Raw genomic sequence first — 20,984 nt, 5'->3', positions numbered from 1 at the left:
CAATATTGCACGTAAAACATAGGAATCATACGTGAGGATAGGATGAGGAATATCCGAGCGGGAAAGGTAGCAGGCGAAGACAAGCAGAGAGTGGGGTTCATCGATTAGGAACCGCGTTGATCTACCAAAAAGGTCCCGAGGCGGAAAACTGTGCTGGTCGATAAATCAATGAATAAATCTGCAGTGAAGGATTTAAGGCGCAGTTAGGGAGGACCGAGCCGAGCCTGCGTTCATGTTCTTTTCCCCGGAAGACTTCGTTTAGTTCCCAGCATTCTCCCGATCATCATGTCACAATATCAAAATACGCTCCGTCCCGATCATTTATGGATCAATGACGTTTCGTTTCATTCGACTCCGGCTAGGTCGCTCTTCTTTTTCCTCCGATTCTGAGGGGAATTATCACGACCTTTTTCTAGTTCGAACATTTTCCCTAGCCTCTTTTTAATTGTTGTTTCGTTTATTGTTGCTGCTTGTTTTTGTTCTTCTTCCAGTGAACATTTTCGTGACAGGTGAGCTATATCTGGTAGACTCACTAATTAATACCCAAATTTTTACTCTTCAGTGAATGTTTTAAGTTCTTAAAGTTATTAATTATCGTTTTAAGCAATGTTTCTCGCTTTGATCCGTAAATAAAGGCACATGGTGCCTGCTGTTATACAGTTCCTTACCTAAGCAAGGGATTTTTGTTATCGCTAAGCAGGCATATAATTAGTAATATTATCTTCACTTACTATGTCCCAATTATTAATTTAAGGACCGAATAAATTCTCAACTTTTGTTGACGTCAACTCGAATTAATTGAAATAATTTAGATGCAGGCAGAACTTCGTTTAGCCTATTGACAGCTGCTTAGTGTTGCCTACATTACGTTTATTTGTTTACATTGAAAATGGAAAACCAAAAAAACACACTTACGCCGCGGAATGCTTTGGGAATTATTTAAACAAGGTATGGTCGGGTCAAAACGACAGCGGTTGAGATCGAGGCGAGACTATGGCGAACTGCAGAGATGGGTGGCGATAGCGAGGATCCTTACACGATGGAGCGGTGGAGCGTAGCGGTTGGAATCGTGTAAGGATCCACGCTACCGCCACACACCTCTACAGTTCGCCATGGTCCCACCTCCATTCCAACCGCTGTCTCCACCGCACCGCTTATGAGCACGGCCTCTTGCGCAACGGTCCGTGCTTCATGTCGTTTTGACTCAACTATATAACATCGCAGGGTCAAAACGACATAAAACGCGTACGCAATTGCGTACGCTGCATCTCTTGAGGCGTTTCGCTGGGGCTTAGCGGCTGGGAGCGTGGTGAAACTTTTCCTGGTACCACCCGTCGCTGCAGTCTGCGACGGTCCCAACTCGATTCCAAATGCTACCTTCACCGCGCCGTTTCGAGCGCGTACGCAAATGCACCTCAACTACACTCCTGATTCATGTCGTTTTGACCCGACTATATATAATAGCGCTGTGGCTATGGGTCAGAAAATATGCAGAGTGTATGGTTAAGAATAAAAAAAAAAAGAAAAATTGTATTGGGCGGTTAGAAATTGCTTTGTCAAATTCCGTCCTGGAGATGTCTTTGAAAAACGAAGTAAGAAAGGGGAATCGCCCGTCAGATTTCAGTGACGATATTTTTAAGTCAATACCGGAACAAAATCCACCGCAAACAACGAAGCGAGTTAGCAGAGAAGCACAATACGTCACAAGCCCAATAATCCATCATCATAGTAAATCTATAAAACAACCAAAACAGAAATTATTTATAACTCAACCTAATACATTACCCGAATAAGACTTCCGGAGGCCACTTTGATTTACTACTAGGAAAAAGTGCTGCTGTCTAACGGAGCAATTCGCTCCGACCTAATCAAAAATGCATGTATATTGCGCCGGAGGAGCTTCCATGGGGTTCAAACGTTCGGACATAGATGTTCACTAGTTTTTAGGCGATGTTCCATGTAACACATAGTCGTTGATACGTATAAATGTTTTGTCTGGACGACCGCAACGCTTCTGCCGTAAAGTACGTAGTTTTAGTGCTCGTCGGGAACTCGTTCTCTCTACCCTGCTCTATTTATGCGCGTACCCCGCTCAGGTAAACATAAGTCTTTAAAGAGTGTAGATGAAGTGTAGTTGAGATGGTCCATTCAACAGCACTCTTACTTCTGGAAGTGAGTAACTAACTCACTTCCAGAACTACAATTTACCCAAAAAGGCTACATTCTATAATCAAACTTATGAAATTGGCTGTCTCTTCTTCGTTTCTGCTTCTACCTTATCTCTAACATTTCTGGATGTTGAAGCTGAACTCTATCCGGTTATCAGTATCTGACTTGATCTTGCTAACGTAATGTGACTTTATTCAACTTCAGAATCCATCCACTCTGTAAACTGATCGCGTTAAGTTTGGAGAACAAAAATAGAAGAACTCAGAGTTATTAAAGAGATGGAAAAAGTGCATAAGGAGACCTTTTTTTGTATGGTTTTACTCTTTACTTTATTTTTATTTTATCCTTTTTAAAAATAGTTTCGTTGAAATGGAAGCTACGAACTTTCGCTGTCCACTTGGGATGGGAGTTTTTTTTGACAGGAATTTTTTACAATCGCCATTTCCGCTTTAATGAAAAATTGTTCTACGAGTAAAAATTACACAGAATAGTTCTCTTACATTAGCATGCACTGATATAGTTTTTAATAGAGCTCTTTTCCACAGCAACGATAATATGAACATCATGTTGGAGGATTTTTTCCTTACTCCCGCCTTTTTTTGGCGCGAAGCAAGTGTGTACAGTAATCATCTTGTTCTAATATCTGCCAGCTATGTCATGTGGTAACCGTCGTGTTTCTTCAGCTAATTACATTAATCATGTGCGAACAATAGCTTCATCGCTTGGATTATATGTGAGAATCGCCTGTTTTCAGGTATTTCGCACCTCATCCACTAGTAGACACCTGGTGCTCTGGTACTGCCATTGGTTGCTCACCCGCTATTTTTTTAATGGTAAGTCCTACTGTTATGTAATTTAAGCCTAGGTGTGATATGATAGAAATGAGAAACCATGGTCGAAGATCCTGGGTTACGAGGACTGATGCAGGATCACCGGTTGTATGGAAAGGTGGAGAATTTCCACTTATTCACACAATCATTATAAGAAAATGGAGACCGCCCGTCTTAAAACGAAAGCCATAGATTTATTTTTGGTTTAATTTCTTATTTAGTTTTTATTTAATTTAGTTCTATGGAAAAGAGGTTCTTCTTTCGTTTGCGTAATATCTTGTGTGTTCGGGTTCTCGTTCTAAAACTCTGCGAAAGCGAATCCGAGGCGTCACAAAAATCTACAGATTTGTTGTAGATTTATATTTTATTTAATTTATTATTAGGACGGGTGAGGCACAATCGGTTAGAGGTCCGTTGTAACCACACGGTCGATGGTTCGAAACCTCCCTAGTGCAAACCAGCCCTGTCGTCCCTCCAGGCTCGATAAAACGGTACCAGACTTGTCTGGGAGGATAAAAACACTCACTTGATAATCGCCTGGCCCCGGAAGTCATTGTACAGGCCAACACTCGTTCCAAATCCTCAGCGATTACGAATTGCAGCAAAACGTCTTGGTGCATCCCAAGTGGATTAATACGCAAGTGACTTTATATCTTTTATCCTTTTTAATTTATTGTTTATAATTTTACGTAGACCAGATTTTCTCCTGTTCAACACTTCATTGTGTTATTGGTATTGGATATTGATGTATTCTGATTCGTTCTAAATATCTGCAAAAATGAATCTAAAAGGCGGCACAACAAGGTGAGCTGCGTACTCTTTCATGTGTTCGAATCCTGGCGTAAGAACAGCCGTAAGGAAAATGATCTCACCTTACGTTAAATGTGTAGTGTTGCAATATAATCCATTAGAGTGGCGGTCCAGTAACCCCTAGTAGCTAAGAAAAATTTTCCATATACGGACCACCTGTGGTCCTTTGATGTCTCACCTTTTTTTCGTGTTTCTGAAAGAACTTTCAGAAAATAAAGAAGAGTTGTTTCTTGTTCTTTCTTGGGCAAAGTAGGGCACTTTAACTTTAGCGAAGTTGAAAGGAAAAAGGAAAGTTTCTAGCATGTTCATCACAAATCAAGTGATAATTCACAGCAAATATCAGGTGATTGCAGGGTTTCTTCCGGTACATCCATTTTTTTTGATAGATCGTGCAACTCTAAATTGGATAGGATTTTTTTTCTCATTAACACCTTATTTCTTAATATTTCTATCAAGCTTTCTGATTTCTATCTAACGTTCTGATGAGAAATGGGCAAATCTGTGCCTCTGGGCAGAGATTTCTTGGCAGACGTGTACGTTCTCCATTTTTTTTCTTCATCGGGGATGCTACTGATAGACTACTATTGATCAAACTCCTCTAATACCCGATAAGTTTCTCTCTCGCATCTTTACCTGCGTGATTTTTACGGATATGGGCGTGGTCGAAGCACGTTGGAGGCGTGGATAGATGGATGAGCCGATATGGTAATTAGCTACTTCCGAGTGTCATGAAGTATACATTATCGTGCTTTCCGATTGCATACTCTTAGGTTTCCAAGCCACTTTTCTTCGTTCCTTCAGATTTCTGCAATTGTCTCCTTCTTAGAAACGTTAACGTTTCGCTTACAGATGGAACACACGTACCCATCATCGGTCAACGCAACATTAACGACAGAAAATCTCTGGCGGAAATTTCATCAGCATACGACTGAAATGATAGTCACAAAAGGTGGACGGTAGGTTCTTTTTTGGCTCCAGCGTAGCTCATTCGAGCAATTCGAGAGCAAGTTTCTCGTTTTTTTTTTTTTTTTTTTTTTGATTTCAATCTAATTCGAGGTTTAAATACTTCGTTGCTTCCAAAGTGTTGTAGATTCGTCAAAAGATTTGCTTTTTGTGTACATACAGATTTGACAAATATGTTTTTGCTTCTCTGCCTTCTGCATGGATTTATTTCCTCATTCCCACTTCACAACACCCATGCTTTAAAAATTTCCCTCATGATTTTTCCTCTGTCAATCTATCACTACAAGCATTCCTATGTTTTTAGGAGAAAATATGCTCTGAGTTTTTTTTTCGGTGTTTAGCATCCAAACACTTCCCATTTAAAAAGCAAAGCAAATAAATTCAACACACCAAATGTTCATTATATATTCTGGAATTGCAAATTATCCAAATTGTGCCTGAAACGTCGTAAAGATTCGTTTTTTCCAATCGATCAGGTGTGAACAAGCGAAAAAGTGTGTCTGCGTCTTTAGGAAGGTAGCCACATTTCACTTCAGTTCGGCTTTGTTTTTAGCTTTGCTTAGCAAAAACCATGAGTGATTGACCTTAGCTGAGCTCGACCGGATAAGTCAGTCGTACGTTTGCTGCTGAGAACATGACTGTTTTGCTTTTATGAATTTCTGATTTCACTAGAAAAGTATGTTCACCCCTTTATTGAAACATAGTTTTGAAACATCAAATGAATTTGATATGAGATTACGGATTTACTCGACCACAAACGATTTTTTAGTGCTTTTTTGCTCCGCCCGCATGGTGTTATTAGGGTTCAAGGTATTAAAGGTGTTGCTAGGGTGTCACATGAATCACAATAAAGCCTTTCTTCTTTTCTTATTTTCCAACAATTGATATTGACGATGTTTACAGCTTGAAAAATGTTCCTGGTTGAGGCTTGATTTGATGGAAAATTTCAGGAAAATCTTCCCAAAATTAGAGTACAAAGTGTTTGGGATGAAACCAGACGAACCATATGCGCTTATGCTACGAATAGAACGAGTTGACGACATGAGGTAACTTTTACAAAAAAAAAAACACTTCATAGGCTTGTCTCGGTATTTGATCTCGATTGATTCTTAGCGTATAATCACTTTCTCACAATTTTCAGGTACAAGTTCAGCGCAGGTGAATGGTCGGTGAACGGGAAAGGAGAACTTCGCACCACTGCACGTGGTATCCCACATCATGACGGAGCTGTTGACACTGGACGTGCATGGATGAGCAAGACGGTCTCGTTTGATCGAGTTAAAGTGACCAACAATCTACAGGACAATGACCCGTTTCACGTAAGAAATCTGGATTTTCGAGTTTTTTTTTTTCTCGGAAACTTCGTGACAGTACTGAACGCAGCTGAGAAATAAGCGTGCACACCCATTCCTAATCTATCTATCGGTTAATATTTTGACAAGTTGTGACAAATCCGCCACGAACGCTTCGCCTCGTGTTATTAATGAGGCGATGAGCGCATTCCCATATTATTAGAGTCTAGTGTTCTTATTTTATAGAATCGCCAATGGCGAAAGAGCCGATTAGCCGTTGTCCACGCCATCGGGAACATTCACAGCGGTTTACCTGCTCTCTACAGTACTCTTGATTATATGCTTGCTTATAACAAGGTCATCCTGAACAGAATTATTGTATCATTTTGCGTAAAGTTACCAAATGGTAACAGGTGGCTCCCAGTAGTTTTTGGATTCGTAAGAAATTTTTGAGAAGCAGGGATTCCTCTGAAACGTTTTAGTGAAACTAATTGTGTTCGATTCTGCTTGGTACGAGAATCAAAGTTCCCTAGAGTAGCAGAAAAAAGCAGAACTTTTCCAAACGATCACATTGCGTAAAGACGGTAGTTCACGAGGAGATGAAGCTAAGAACCGTTATTTAAGGTTGTCCTCCAGTCGATGCATAAATACGTCCCCGTCCTGTACATCTATCATATGCCAAGCTCTATAATGTGGATGGATCAAAATACTCCAGCATTGGATCCATCGTGCCTCGTCGCTGCACTCAGGTTTGTCACGAGAATCCGTAATCGATAGTTGCTAGAACTTGTTGTCAATCGTCTTACTGTAGAAGAACATATATCATCCAATATGTGGAGATTTCTAGGTTTGATTTCACTGAATTCATTGCCGTAACAGCTTATCAGAACAATGAAGTCACCCAGCTGAAGATATCGCACAACCCATTTGCAAAAGGATTTCGAGAAGGTTCCGAAAGAGACAGAAAACGCACATCCATAAGTCCTTCGTGTAGTGAACCATCACCGAAAAGAATCTCACCGATGACATCCGAAATGAAGCAGAAATATGAAGGCACACCGTCTGGAAGCAATCCGTTTTTGTTCCCATGGGCAGCCAGTGGCGATCCGAATCGACCTAGGAGTTATGAGCAATTTCCTACTATGCAGTGGTACAATTACTACCAAAATTCACTCTATTCACCATTTCCGTATTATTATCCGTATATGCCAAACTGCTATCCAGCAACAGCGCCGGAATGTGCCCCGTAGATTTATCACGATTATTGATCTATTGATTAGATTTATTGATTTTAACCTCATTATTGTCCTTCGAATAGGTGATGAGATTGTATGAGATTGTAAAGTGCAAATATTCCATAACCTTATAGAAAAACTAATGTGAGTACGGTAGCCGTTCTAACTAAAAAAAAAATAAGCTTCACAGATCATTTCTTTATGATTTTCTTCCATATCCATAGACAAAACAGGGAATTGTAGTCTGCGATTATTGTAGACAGCATCCAAAAGAGCAAGGAAAACGACTATTTGGACTGAGATTCCCTAGTTCTTTTTTCAGCATTGTTCAGCTCCGCTCATCAAAAATATGCCGCAGGCAAGGTGAGAGTCGTTCAAATATCAGCACAGTGCAGTCTTTTCTTAAACACAAGTGCAATAGCAGTTTTTTTTTTTCATTTCTATTAGTTTCGCTAGAAGTTCCTCAACACAGAGATCTCATTGACTCACGGAAAATTGTTACACGGGCTATAATATAATCAGACGTAAGAGTGATTAGTTTTTCTTTGATCTTATTAATACGAGTACAATAGGAAATCTGGCTGATATATTGATTTTAGTATATTGCTGTAATGGATGAACAACGAATTTTCTTCCTCCCTCGGAGGTAATTTTTTCGGTGCTAATTTTAATCCTTTTAATATGTATTATTATGGCAATAGCAGTGCTTTATCTGTAAATATTGTATATCTATTTCTTCTAATGAAGGAGTATTTTTGTGTTTTTTTCTCGTATTGTTCTGTGTAATTGGATGCAGTCAGAACAGGTAGAGAAACCGATTGATTTATTGAGAGTCCGCAGAACACATGTTTAATAAAGTATAAAGATGCTTCAGAAAGGTAACTTTTTTTTTATAAAACTAAAGCTACGAGGTGCTAGGTGGGACTTCACGTCATAAATGAACAGGAAACCTGATGAACTGCCACCATAATTAGTTCAAACTATCAAAGGAGTGTAGTCGGATCAAAACGACTTGTTTATACTTTTCGTTTCGAAATTTTCGGATCAGGTATAGTAGAGTCAAAACGACACGGCGCGCTTTTGTAAGCGGTTGCGCTCGAAGCGGCGCGGTGGAGGAAGGGGTTGGAATCGAGTGTGGACCACTGTTCATCGCTGCAGTTCGCGACGATCCGAAGCGCTAGCTCCATTGCGACGCTTCGAGCCCAGCGGCTGACACAACTCCACCGATCTTTCTGTCGCCTTGATCCAGCTACATCAAACACTGAAACGATGAAAACAGAAAAAAGAGTATTGCGAGTAGACGAACAAAAAAAAATCCTATCGTAATTTTCTAAGAAATACCTAGAAAAAGGTGGGATTCTCCGTACTCAATGCATCCCCCGACTCTACATCAATGGTACTGACTATCTTATTGTCTTCCAAAACTAAAGAAAAAGAATCAGCAGTAGAGATGCTGATCCTTTTCCTTTAGTTTTGGTTGCGCTAAAGTTTGTGGCCTCAGTCACCACAAGTTTGGCCATGAAATTTAATCTTTCGAATATCGATCTCAATCAGACGACGATTTGTCGACGCTGCATCGACAAAGCGGATAGAGAAAACCGTCCACGGTTTCCGTTGCGATCTCTTCTAGAGGCACTTAAACCAGTCATTTGTCATCTAATAGAACAAGGATCTGTTAATCCTCCTTTCCGAAGATTGACACATCAGCAAATGTCATTGGCGATTGTTGTTGGTCCCGAAACGACCATATCTTGAACATTTGAAGAACCTCCGTCGTGGTCCGCATCAATGTACTCATGGAAGCTGTTCACAGGTGCGGGTACCTGTTGGTGTGCAAGGTTTCTAATCAATGGAAAACCGGCAGGATTGTAATGTTCCACAGAAAAAGTGGATTCATCGCATCACACCGACAAATATCGCTGAATTTGCTTACAGTTTGTCGTCCACCGGCTCCTCGGACGAGCAGCTGCCAACAGGAATGAAAACAGGTGTGATAAAGAACCGGAATGGAGAAAGCTGGTTCTCGAAATATATTCGGCACGGCCTACGCATAAGCAGCGCTTAAAAATGTCGAAATGACGACGGCATACAAATGCTTTCTGGAACAATCTAGCTATACTTTAAAGGCAACGTATCAAAGATTTGTCGTAGTACGGGAAACTCGGAGAAAATGCAGAGTTCAGATTATACATTACGGAAACAAGTGTGGATCCCTTCATCTTTCCTTGAAGACATCACTCCACGAATCTGAGGTGGTACGGATTTCAGGAGGAGTATTCTGATAAGGGATAGGAGATTATGTAGAGGAGGGTGATTCCGTTCATTTCTTCCTAATTACCCTAAAAACTGCCCGGAAGATACAGCAGGCGTTCTGGCGCGCTATTTTCCAAAGAGAGTTCGACTTGGAGCGCGCCAGCCTTGTGCGGCGACGCATCTTCCGGGCCGTTTTTACGGCAATGAGGAAGAAATGGGCGAAATCGCCCTCTTCTCCATAATCTACTATCCCTTATAAGAATACTCCACCTCAAATCTGCACCACCTCAGATTCGTGGGATAATGCGTTTAATCGTAGTAAAAAAAAAAACGGTGTGGGGAACGTTTTCTAACGCATCTCGCAGAAACTAAAACGGTTTCTGTATCATGTTTTTAGGATGACTAAGGGGAAGTAACCGGGGCACCGCTCGTTCCTGTAATTTAAAACCTGAACTCTACACTTTTTTCCCTTGGTGTTTCCGTACCACGTGAATTTCGTGACACGCTACCTTTAAGACGTGTGAGTTACGCAGAGGTCCAGGACAGAATAGATCGAGGTTGTGAACCAAGGAAATCGGCGATAACAAAACAACGACTCAAATAGACTAACCAGAACTTCACAATTCCTTACTCTATGTATAGAAACCACATGAATTTCACATGTCAACCTCACAGATTCAAGGTATCGATTGTAATTCAAAACAATAAAGAACTTAAAAACATCTCTCCACTGTATGACATTGTCCACGGCCTTCACTAAGATGTGTCGAAGGGAGTTTTAAAGGACGCCAATGGTTACATCCCGTGCATGGGTCCCGCCACGATCACTGACTCAGCAGCCGGACTGGGCGCGGCTGCGAAATGCATTCGACGTGAACCCGGCATGCGAAGCGGCCTCACGGAATCTGTAGCAGTGTCGCCGTCGTCCTTTCTTCCTAAACAAGTGCCTCCAAAGGTAATTTTAATGTTCATATGGTCCGGAGCGATTGTAATGGATTTATTACGTGGCCAGTCGCCTTCTTTTTGTTCCTACACCTTCTTAAAATGTGCTACTTTTGTGAGGTGGGTTCCCTCGGTCGTTTGCCTTGATTCTTTGAAAGACTGTCACAGGTTTTCGTACGTTCAATGTTTTTATACCTATAGGATTTGTTCTATGATAGTTAGTATGAAAAGCGACTATTGTTAGCAGAGTGAAAACGAGAAAACAGTAATTTCAACAGTGAGCATGCGATTTCCACGTAGTCCATCACAACTTGTTCGTTCCGGACGTGTTTACCTACTTCGATGTCTCCAAATTGGTCCATATCATTTCATTAAAGGGAAATTTCCAGTATTGATTGGTGTTTCGTTTGTTCACACGGAATATCCATATAGATAGGCTTGGTCAGCGTATATTCTTGAAACAAATAAAAAACGAAGAGAAAGGGAATTGTTGAAACCTACAGCTACACTTATCTATTGGATGTCAGTTGTACTATCCATCGTATTTCTCTCGTATGTACCGTTGATAAGAATATATAGATTTATTCAAGGCTCCCGTAACGTTTTCTGCTGGAAGTTATGCATTACAGGGTACGCCAAACTGAAATTTATTGACGTACACGTATTGCATTTTTATGCCGACACATTAAACGCAAACAACCAAACTTCGTTTGTTTGCTTTCTGTGTGTGAAATCCCGAGCAATTCAATCAAATTCGTCGGTTCTATCACGAATACAGTCTCTAAGTCGACTTATATAGAAGCAAATAGCATTCACATAATAGTCATCGTCGATTTCGTACGTTTTCCTGAGAGCACCTTTCAATAAGTCCATAAATTCACATTGCAGCGGCTATTAGAATGAGCTTTAATCCCGATTACAGGCCGTAATGAGGTATTCAGGAAGTCGCTGATGAATCTCTCTCTTTCTCTTTAATTGTGGATCTCTGAAGTTTCTGCTGTCTTATCGTGCTAGAAAGGAATTAGTGTTCAATAAGCTGACGAATCTATTAATAGCGCATTATAAGTGCACCTGCGTTCCGCGAATGGAACTCGATTTCATTCCGAACGAAGATTGAGTCTCATGTTCGTCAAATTCAAAGCTATTCAACTAGTCGATCTAGTCATTAGTCGAGAACAAAGTCATTTCCACTGACCATCTCAGTTTGAGATTTTTAAGGTTATCTTTGAAGGCTATCCACCATTGTAAATAACTTTTTTTTTCAGAATTTTAACGGATTTCGATGGTTTCCATTGTGTTGAAACAAATCCTTTTCAATTAGATCGATTAGTTAAATTAAATTAAATTTATCTTACAGGATAGATGATTAGATTTAATCATCTCTAAAATAATGATATACTAAAGAAATTAGTGCCAAACTATGACTCAACTGTATCAATTTCGAACTGCTTGGAAGAGTTGGCAGCCCTAATCAACACCATTTGTACACACGTCAACACACGTATCTTCACCACTTCTCATGCACGTGACCGTCACGTGGAACGGTAGTGCTGTGAAACTTCTCTTTTATGGCAGTGTGAGGTGTGCTTTGGGTCGAGCTTCAATCAAATTAAAGAAATTTCAGGCGAAATCAATTTTTGCTCGTATAATCCACATTATGACCGGTTCAAATTTATAATAATCCACACGGGTGGGTGTTGTCGTTAAGAACGTTCCGGAAAAAAAAATGGACAACGAGTACCACAGACAATGCATTCCTAAAACCTGTTGGAAGACTGTATTCGCGTGAAAAGTTCTCATTTTTGATGATTCTCAAAGCTCGTATGAGGCGGTTTAAATTTTATAAGAAAAAATTGACTGCGTTTACAGTATGTTGATACTACAGAACACCACTTTGGCTTCAGTGACTACACACAGTAGAGGAATTGTTATTTTTTCCTTCTGAAAGTGTTTGTGACTTCGGAATGTTCGACTTTCGATGAACATCGGCATAATAAGATGTTGCATCGATTTTTGTGGAGCTGTACATGAGAATGTTCATTGATTTTGTTGACTAACGTTTCGGCAAATCGCCTTCTTCACAGCCTTAAATGGCGACTTTTACTGATTTGTTAGCCCATTCAACCTCGCTCTTATTTCTGAACGTTCTATCTTATTCTTTTTTCTCTTAATAACTTCAGTCTACCTGTCGTAGATCTTCTACGATTAATGTTTAGGTCCTAGAGCGCCGACTGGTTTAGTTATTTACAGCCAGAAATAATGGAGGACCTGAGCGGTTCCCTCAACTACACTTTATCCGGACATCTTTCCTCCTAAAGGAATTTATTCTTTACGTTTTTTTTTTAAGTTTTTTTTTTTCGATTTTTGATTTGATTTTCTTCCTTAGATTTGTTTAAAAGAATAACCCCCTGAAGATTATAGCAAAGTGATCGTATTTGGTCAGGCACTCCGATTGTGCTCTAAAATGTTTATGAAAGATATAACCTTCAAGTACTAGGCACAGTTAGAAAAGAAGCGATCCCACAGAATTTTCTTTCGTCTGGAACGGCATGACAAGAGTTAATTCGATATCGGAAATGATTAATGTCTAATGAACGACTTCTTAGGTCATATTTTTTTTATTTTCCAGAACTAGCAGGCTAGTTCTAGAAAATATATGAGAATGTGGACTGTTTTCTTCGAGGACATTATTAATGCGTCGGACAGTTTTAAATGTGTTTGTATAGTCGAGTCAAAACGACATAAAGTACTGTGCAGTTACGTAAGCGGCTGCGCTCAAAGCGGCGCGGTGGAGATGACGGCTGGAGTCGATGTGGGGCCATCGCGAACTGCACCAATGAATGGTGCTAACAGTGGTCCCCAATCGATCTTATCCGCTACACCCCACCGTACCATTTCGAGCGCAGCCGCGTATGGAACTGCATAGAGCTTCATGTCGTTTTGACGCTGCTACATTTTCCACTAATCTATTAATGCAGAGTACTATGAGACCTTAGCGAGTTCAAAGATATTCAACTGAATTGTGATTATCGGTTTTTAAGGGTTTCAAAATATGTTGAAAAAGTAGTATTTTGGAGGTTACGAAAGATTTAAAAAAAGCTGGTTTTCGAGAATTATCGAAAATACATAAAGAAATCATCTTGGAATATGTTTTATTGTTTAGTTTGTTTTTGATACCATTCGCTGCAGTGAATGCACCATCATTGCTTGCAAAATGTTCAAAAAGTCCTAACGAACTCAGTACATAAATGATCGACTGCTTTAAGTGGAACTGCATCCTATTGCAGAAGAAACGAATGTCTTTTTCTACTCTATTCTAGAGGACGTTGATAAATTTCTATGTTCAACTTCAAGCTGTATTTTAGATGTTCATTTGGGAGAAATTGTTGTAGTCTTTTCTCCTCTTTGATTTAATCTTTTCAAAGCGAGATTGTTTGCGTGATAAAATTCAGCTGATGACGGTTATTATCAGTTTCATTCTGATAACATTGACATGGATGGGAGTTTATCCAAGTATGCAGTTTGTGATGAGAACGACCAAAGCAGTTACGGTTTTCAAATCGCAGCTCCTTTCTCAAGTATTGTGTATGTCACTCTGATCCTTTGCTTTCAGTTTGGCAAATGAGACATTTTCTCGTTATTTGATAGGGACGTAAGATAGAAACCGGTTCTCATTGTGTCTGAAGTGCATGAATCCTCCAATGCATAAGTTTCACTGTAAGTAGCTACTTTAATATCGCCCACTTTTTCTTATAACAATATAGAGGTAGCGAATTTTTTGTGTGAATGATTTCTTCATGTTGCAGTGACCTATGATTAATTTCATTTTTTCTGTTCTTTCGGGGCAACCTGAAGGGCCAGAGAAACATTAGTGTGAGATCGATTGTGATGTATTTTCGTATGTTATAGAGGTCTAGACCATGGAGTCACCACATAAGTGCGCAAAGGAAGCACATCTTCCCAAAAAGAAAGGGTAATCTCCGATATTACTTCCACATGTGAGGGAGTTAATCATACCTGGAGAGAGAGAATACTTCAACGTAAAAACTTGAGGACGTTTGGGAAATGTTCTCAGAAATAAGAAGCGTCCGTTGCTAATGGCTAATTCATATCCTCATTTTTTTTTCTTGATATCCTCTTTGCATTGTGAAATACTATTCGCAATTACGTGCATGTAGCATTGATAGACGTCTAGACGTTAATCCAGCCCTTTCACTTATACGATACGTCTTGAATACTTTTTTCATCCTTTATTTAAAGGATACCACATTATCTGCACTTAGAGTGCTGAGAAATGTGTGTGGTAGGTTATCGCACTTTTATTATGAACACGCCTGAAATTTCAGCTTTAACGTCGTAGCGTCGAGAAGCAAGAGCTTTGCCGTAAGTGCAATTCAGTACATTGTAACAAGGCAATTTAATTGAGAAGTGTGCAACACTATCAACAAAAATGCCAAGTTATTGTAGAGAAAATAGCTGTGGCCCATCGTCGTATGTTTGATGCAAACGCGTCTGCTTGCGCTAACATACTTGTGCGTTTTTACTAGGAAGATCCGACCGACAGGGCCGTCTCCAGCGCTTTTCTCTATGATAATTAGGAGCATTGACCATGAGCGCGCTCGTACTCGTGATTTACACATTTCACGCTAACCCTTTCTTTTTGTGGGAAGATCTCAACGTCGTCATTTCGATGGTATGCTACCTCTAACTCGTCATCTACAACAGTACACAATGATTTAAAAATAAACATTCCAAATGTTTCGTAGTCACGGAGAAATCACGTATAGTAACCAAAAAAAAAATCACGAAGTAAAGATCAGAGACGCTCTCTACGCAACTGGTTACGCAATACTGCATCATGTTTGAGAACGTTGTTATCGAAATGTGCGGAGGTGTCGTCCGTAGCTGCTCTGTCCACTATAGTTGCACTAAAGAAAAACCGGTTGGTGGTTTTCGCACACCTGATTCAGCTCCTTTATCGTTCCTTTTATTTAGAACTGGAATTTGCTTAATATTGTTACGTATAATTCTAAAGAGAACCCTATCACATGATCCTTCCGAGGAAAAAAAAGGATGAAATTCGCTTGTTCTAGCTTCTGTTGTCTTTGTTATGCTTCACATTCGTCAGATCACAACTTTCTACTTCAAATTTCAACTTAAACAGAAAAGTCTGCTATGTGCAAATCAATTATACTTTTTTGTGCTGTTCACCTTGGAGATCTCTACTTAGTGCAGCGATGTTCAAGATGAATGCCAATACTGCCGCAGAATAATGTGCTCCTATTGCACCGGTGGTCGTTTATATGGTTTGAGTCATATGGTGATTTTATAAAACTTTCTGAAATCTGTCTCTTCGTTGTTGGTAGTAATTTCTATCCTTGACTTGCTTGAGCAGAGTTATGATGTTCAAAAAATCATAGGAATGTTTCATGCTCGATTTTCTTTTAAAGACTTAATGTAAATAGGTGTTTGATTGTACCGAAAGAAATAAAGTCCAGCTGAGAAACTGTGGTTTTGTCTCGATGAGGTTTTTCATGTTGGTGGTACATGTGGTTGTTGTCAATGTTTTGATTATTACTGGTTTCATATGATAAGAATAAGGTGTGGTTCATCCTAGTGCAAAGTTTCGATAGTGCAGGTGTCCTTAGTCCAGTGGTACCACCTCCTCCCCCCAAGGTTAGAAGGTTCATTCAGTGATGTAAATTTTCGTTGAACCAGTGCACCGCCTTCTTCGAAGTTGAGTCGTCACTTCAATCTTGTTTTTATTCTGAGCTTTTCTTCCAAAAATGAGCGACGAATTTCAGAGATGAGTTTGTCAGCTTTTGTTTTTCGTGAATGTTAGTGCATGAGTCAGTTTAAACTAATTTTGTCAGAAAACACAAGGGAAATTGTGAGAAATGACCATTTCGAAATAATTTATTTGGTATATGGCCAAAACATAGCTCTGCATTTTTATAACTCAAGTTTATTGTGACTGAATTCACCTATGTAGTGATTCGAGTCTGTTGCTAATCTACTGCACTACGTCGAAGAAAAATTGGCGGTTCCGTGTCAGTGTGGCCACTTATTTTCATATTAATTCTTTGCAAGATATTTCTTCATGCAAATTATGCAAATTACGGGCTTTGATTTTCACCTATTTGAAACTGAATCGGTAACGACAAAATCATACATTCGGAACTGCACTGTAACTGTACATTTTGTTTTGTTTTGAATGACTTGTATAGAAGCTGTCTTGAGATCTGTGATAGCTCCATTATCTTCGTATTGGACGTTGAGTTTTTACACTTCTGTTTTGTTCTGAACTATGCATGCCCATTACCGGTGTGTTTTTATGTGAATTGACCGTTCTACAGAATATGAATGGAAAGTTTCGGTTCTGACACTTAGTTAAATGAGGAAGGGGAGTTACACAAAGGATTGTGACACCTGGAATTTTCTGATAGGATTTGATTTTTCTTCAATTCAGATATCGTCTTGATACTGTTATAGTATCTTGAACGTTAATCGTACTGTGCAGCAAGCAGGGAGCATTAAAATAACGTCGACAATAAAACGAGACTAGCACAATGTCGGACGATTTGAGCGCATTTTTTGCGAAGAAGAAGGACAAGAAGAAGAAGAATGTGGTGAAGATGGAAGATGTTGGTCACATACTTGAATTAAAAGTCAAACGACAGGTTTGTTATGTTGAATTGTTCTCTGGGAACGTTACGGCAAATGATTTAATTTTAATTTTTCGAGCATTGATTTGTAGGAGGAGAACGATCAGCTACAAGCAGACGCCGAAGCTCGTGTTGCTGAAGATGGCGAATTTCAAGTTCGCGCACGCGGTAACAGTACTGCAGCAGGCACACAAAGTGGAGAAGAGAGCGAATGGATTGACTACACCGATACTAATCAAGGACGGTAAGCGACGGTTTGTAGAATAGTGAAATTCTTAGTAGATTAAAGTTGCAATTTAATGGCTGAAAAAGTTTGGAAAAAAGAATGTATTTGGGAATTTTCGTGCTTATTTGATGCCAGCGCCGTAGGTTCGCAGATATTTGGCCATTTTTCATTTTCAGTTAATCCTTGTTAATAATGTAACAAAAGGTAGCTCCGTTTCATGAAGAAAAATGTTATTCCAACTGATTACTTATCATCTTGACTGTATTTTTCATTTTATTTCCATTTAAATTAAAAATTAGGTGATTCGGTTTTCAGCTTGGAAGGACTGAAAATAAAAGATATGGGTGCAGATAGCGGCGACATTGCAGAGGAGGAACATATTGATGATGAGGACCAGAAGGCACATACGGAATCCGTAAGAACATGGGGGCAAGTGGAGGTAGGTAATTCTGCCTTTGTGGCTGTTCTAATTTACTATATGTTCCACTTGCATTTTTCATTGTCCTCTTTAGAAGAAAGAGGAAGACCACCAGAACGATGATCATTTCGCAAATCTTAAACAGAAAACTGCTTACGTAATACCTTCACAAAGACAAGGAGGGGTGAGTTCTCGTATGTGCACTTACCTCCGATTCTCTTGGATTTTTTGTTCGCTCTGTGTCTTCTTGGATTTCTGAAATGTTTTAAAATACAGATACGCACTTCTGCTCAAAAAGTAGACATCTCAAATAACGAGATGTTCCCATCACTTGCTGATGCAAGTAAGATAGAGAAGGATAAAAAGGAGGATGCCAAGTCTGGAGGATGGTGAGGATTCTCTTTTCAAAAAAATGTCTAATGAACAGTAACAGTGAGCTGTTTACTGTCTTTGTTTTTCCTATTCCCATTTGAAAAATTAACAAAATGCGCGAAAAGTATGATGACTAAATGTCTTCACTCGGAATCCTATCTAGCATATCGAATCTTCTGGTTGATTTGTTCATCGCTATTATCGTTGTTGTTTGGTACTAAAACATATAGCACTCGATTTATATTTCTGTGTGTGTGTTTCTTTGTAGAAAATATCGAAAGTCTGTTCTGGAGAACTTAGTTGTATTCATTTTTTATCTTGTAAGAACGCCATTGTTCAGCTAAATATCAATTCATGCAGGTTTTTGTGCCATATTTTACTGGCATGAAATTGACCCTGTTGGGATGAAAATTCGTATTCTCGATTTTCCGTGGGCGAAATTGCTAACCCATTGCCGTCAGAGAGAACAGCAGCGAACTTCCCATAAACCGAAATTTCAGAAAGGCGCTTGCAACTTTGAAAACTACTAGATTATGGTAGTCTTTTTCTTCATTTCCTAGTCGAAAGTCAGGTTTTTATTTTCGCACTGTAATACACTCTATTTCCAAGTGAGTATCTTCTACAAGAAACGTCAGGAGAAACGTTTAATAGTTGTTAGATATCTTAGTTATATGATTGACATTGGCGTCTGTTTAGAAAGTTTGCTCTCTTTTTGTTGGTAAAATAGGGAATTTATTACTTAGGCACATCACTCTGGCGCACTTTGTTAATCTTTGAAGTCACAAGGAAGTAAAGCACTTAGTGATAATGATTTTAGGGTGAAGAGCAGCAGTGGAGGCAGTGCCATTAATCCTGCATCTGAAAATCGTCCAATTTCCACTGCGAACCGTTGGAACATGTCCGCTGGACCGCCACCAAATGTAGCCCGTGAAAGGGATAGCGCCATCAAGGTTGGATTTGGTTATCTCTATTCCTATGGAGGGTTTTGCCCATAGGTTGCGGTTTTTTTTTTTGATGAAACTCATGGGTCGTTGTAAAAAAAAATGGGGAACTGAATTTTCTAACCATACGGTACAGTCAAGCATTTTGTCTTGAGTTTATTGCGATTTTTCTTGTTCTTTCCAGTACTTCATTCTGTACTCGGAGGTTTGCCTATATTTTTGTGAACCATGTGGAATAACTTCATAATAGCGGGAAGCTGTAGGTGTTTCAATGAGAACTGATATTTTAGTTGTGAACGTAATGCTCGTTTTACGTAGAAATTTTCGAGTGTTACAGTCCACTTCCGGGGAACAAAATACAAACTTCTTAAGGACATTTCACAAACGTTGGTGCAAACTTCTCTTCTAATCATTGCTAATTCGACAAAAGCGGTTTTTGGCGAAGATGTTTTTTTTTGCAGTGGGGAAATTTGGGAAGTCACTTGAAGGATTTTGATTTTATCGTCGAAGAAACTAGGGACACAAAACCAAAAAAAAAAAAAAAAAAAAAACCAAAAGAGGAGGAAAGAATCGGATTCGCTGATATGATTTCCTTAAACTCCGAAAAAAAAACTAAGCAGGAAATTAATCGCTAATTAGCCATTTGACTATATTTTATGTTCTAGAATGTTTAATTGTCGAACAAGTGACGTACTTGTAAAACATTTAAGCATTTTTGATTAGAAACATGATTTCACATTCTATCGGTGTTGTTAAGTGATTGTGAGAGAGAAATATGTGGATTTCTCTCTTTTTCATTTATCCATAGTTCTGGTATTGGAAACTGTTTATCTTCTCACTGTTACCATGTTATGAAAAAGACGACGCCTTCGAAAGCCTCAGGCTTGTCACAATGGTCCCTTGGACAAAACAGAGCTCAGATGTTCACGTTTCATTCTTCCTTTGCGAAAAGTCGAAATCTTTTTTTCCGTGAACCGGTTAACTCCGTTTCTCCCAGTTTTTTCGAATCTTATTTTCCTCTCTTTCATACGAATAGGATTGAATTAGAGTAGTACACGCCAATTCTAATCGCATGAATCAATTCCGTCGCTCTCTACAATCATGCAGGGGATGGAAGAGGGGCAAAGCTAATAAACAATTTGATTGAATGGGTGGAATATTAGTAGTTGGCTCACGTTAACCTTTCGTTTTTGTTAGCATATTCAAATACTTTTTCCAGTTATCAAGATTTAGCTCTGTTCTTCTTGATATTTTAAAGGTAGTGTCTTTTTGGCGCAACCAGCTCTTTTTTATCTCTCAAGATTTCGAGTCTTTTTAGAAGGCTATTTGGTGGACGTTTGAGCTCCGTTAATTTTCGCAAAACTTTATAGTGGCAAACTTTGGGTTTTCGAAAGCGCTTCTTTTTCCATGATAAAACGAAGAAGATAGTTCCCAATACTTCCACGCAGAATTAGGAGTGAACAGAGGAAGAAAGTTCTCATATCCCTTAATTCACCACCTTTCTAGAACAACAGAAATTGTGACATCTTCTCCCTTTTCTGATCGAAGAGGCTTGTTGTATGCTGCATGCTCGGGGTTTCCACCTCACGTTTTGCTTTTCATTCTGCATCGCGAAAACACCGATAACAGCGCATAACGCAGACACTACCTGCGTGAACATAGGGGCTTGTTGTTACTAGCACGGAACACCTTTACGACTATTGCGCAGTTCCTGAAGGCACCCCTCAACTGTGATATGTGTGGTTTTACAGGCTGTTGCTGCCCACAGTGCACAAAACCCAACAACAGCGTCGACTCTACGTGAGAAAGAGCCAGAAGCGCCGAAACCTGCAAAGTATGTGCCACCATCGCTCAGGAACAGAAATTAG

At 39.5% G+C, this 20,984-nt stretch overlaps 3 protein-coding genes across 4 annotated transcripts; 2 read left to right on the top strand and 1 right to left on the bottom strand.

Moving 5' to 3' along the window:
* Positions 1 to 1,009: 1,009 nt before the first annotated feature.
* On the top strand, positions 1,010 to 7,314 carry RB195_011928 (uncharacterized protein; the record flags this gene model as incomplete). Of its 2 annotated transcripts, XM_064193554.1 has the most annotated exons (7): positions 1,010 to 1,071; positions 2,924 to 3,002; positions 4,659 to 4,765; positions 5,723 to 5,818; positions 5,914 to 6,091; positions 6,689 to 6,813; positions 6,912 to 7,314. In XM_064193554.1, the coding sequence occupies 7 exons, from the start codon at positions 1,010 to 1,012 to the stop codon at positions 7,312 to 7,314; spliced, it is 1,050 nt and encodes a 349-aa protein (XP_064051136.1). The 2 variants fall into 2 exon arrangements, with proteins under 2 accessions (XP_064051136.1, XP_064051137.1); XM_064193553.1 differs by lacking the exons at positions 1,010 to 1,071; positions 2,924 to 3,002.
* Positions 7,315 to 9,002: 1,688 nt separating this feature from the next.
* Positions 9,003 to 11,367, bottom strand: RB195_011927 (uncharacterized protein; the record flags this gene model as incomplete). The annotated part of the gene is made up of 3 exons (XM_064193552.1): positions 9,003 to 9,122; positions 9,233 to 9,343; positions 11,311 to 11,367. 3 exons carry the CDS (start codon positions 11,365 to 11,367, stop codon positions 9,003 to 9,005), a joined length of 288 nt encoding a protein of 95 aa, XP_064051135.1.
* Positions 11,368 to 17,063: 5,696 nt separating this feature from the next.
* RB195_011926 (uncharacterized protein) lies at positions 17,064 to 20,984 on the top strand (the record flags this gene model as incomplete). The annotated part of the gene is made up of 7 exons (XM_013443240.2): positions 17,064 to 17,174; positions 17,252 to 17,403; positions 17,701 to 17,824; positions 17,898 to 17,987; positions 18,080 to 18,192; positions 18,993 to 19,125; positions 20,868 to 20,984. 7 exons carry the CDS (start codon positions 17,064 to 17,066, stop codon positions 20,982 to 20,984), a joined length of 840 nt encoding a protein of 279 aa, XP_013298694.2.

This window comes from Necator americanus, chromosome III, assembly GCF_031761385.1.
Source record: "Necator americanus strain Aroian chromosome III, whole genome shotgun sequence".
NCBI classification, from domain to species: domain Eukaryota; kingdom Metazoa; phylum Nematoda; class Chromadorea; order Rhabditida; family Ancylostomatidae; genus Necator; species Necator americanus.
Note: the sequence above shows the minus strand (reverse complement) of the source record. Positions and strands in the feature narration are given on the sequence as shown.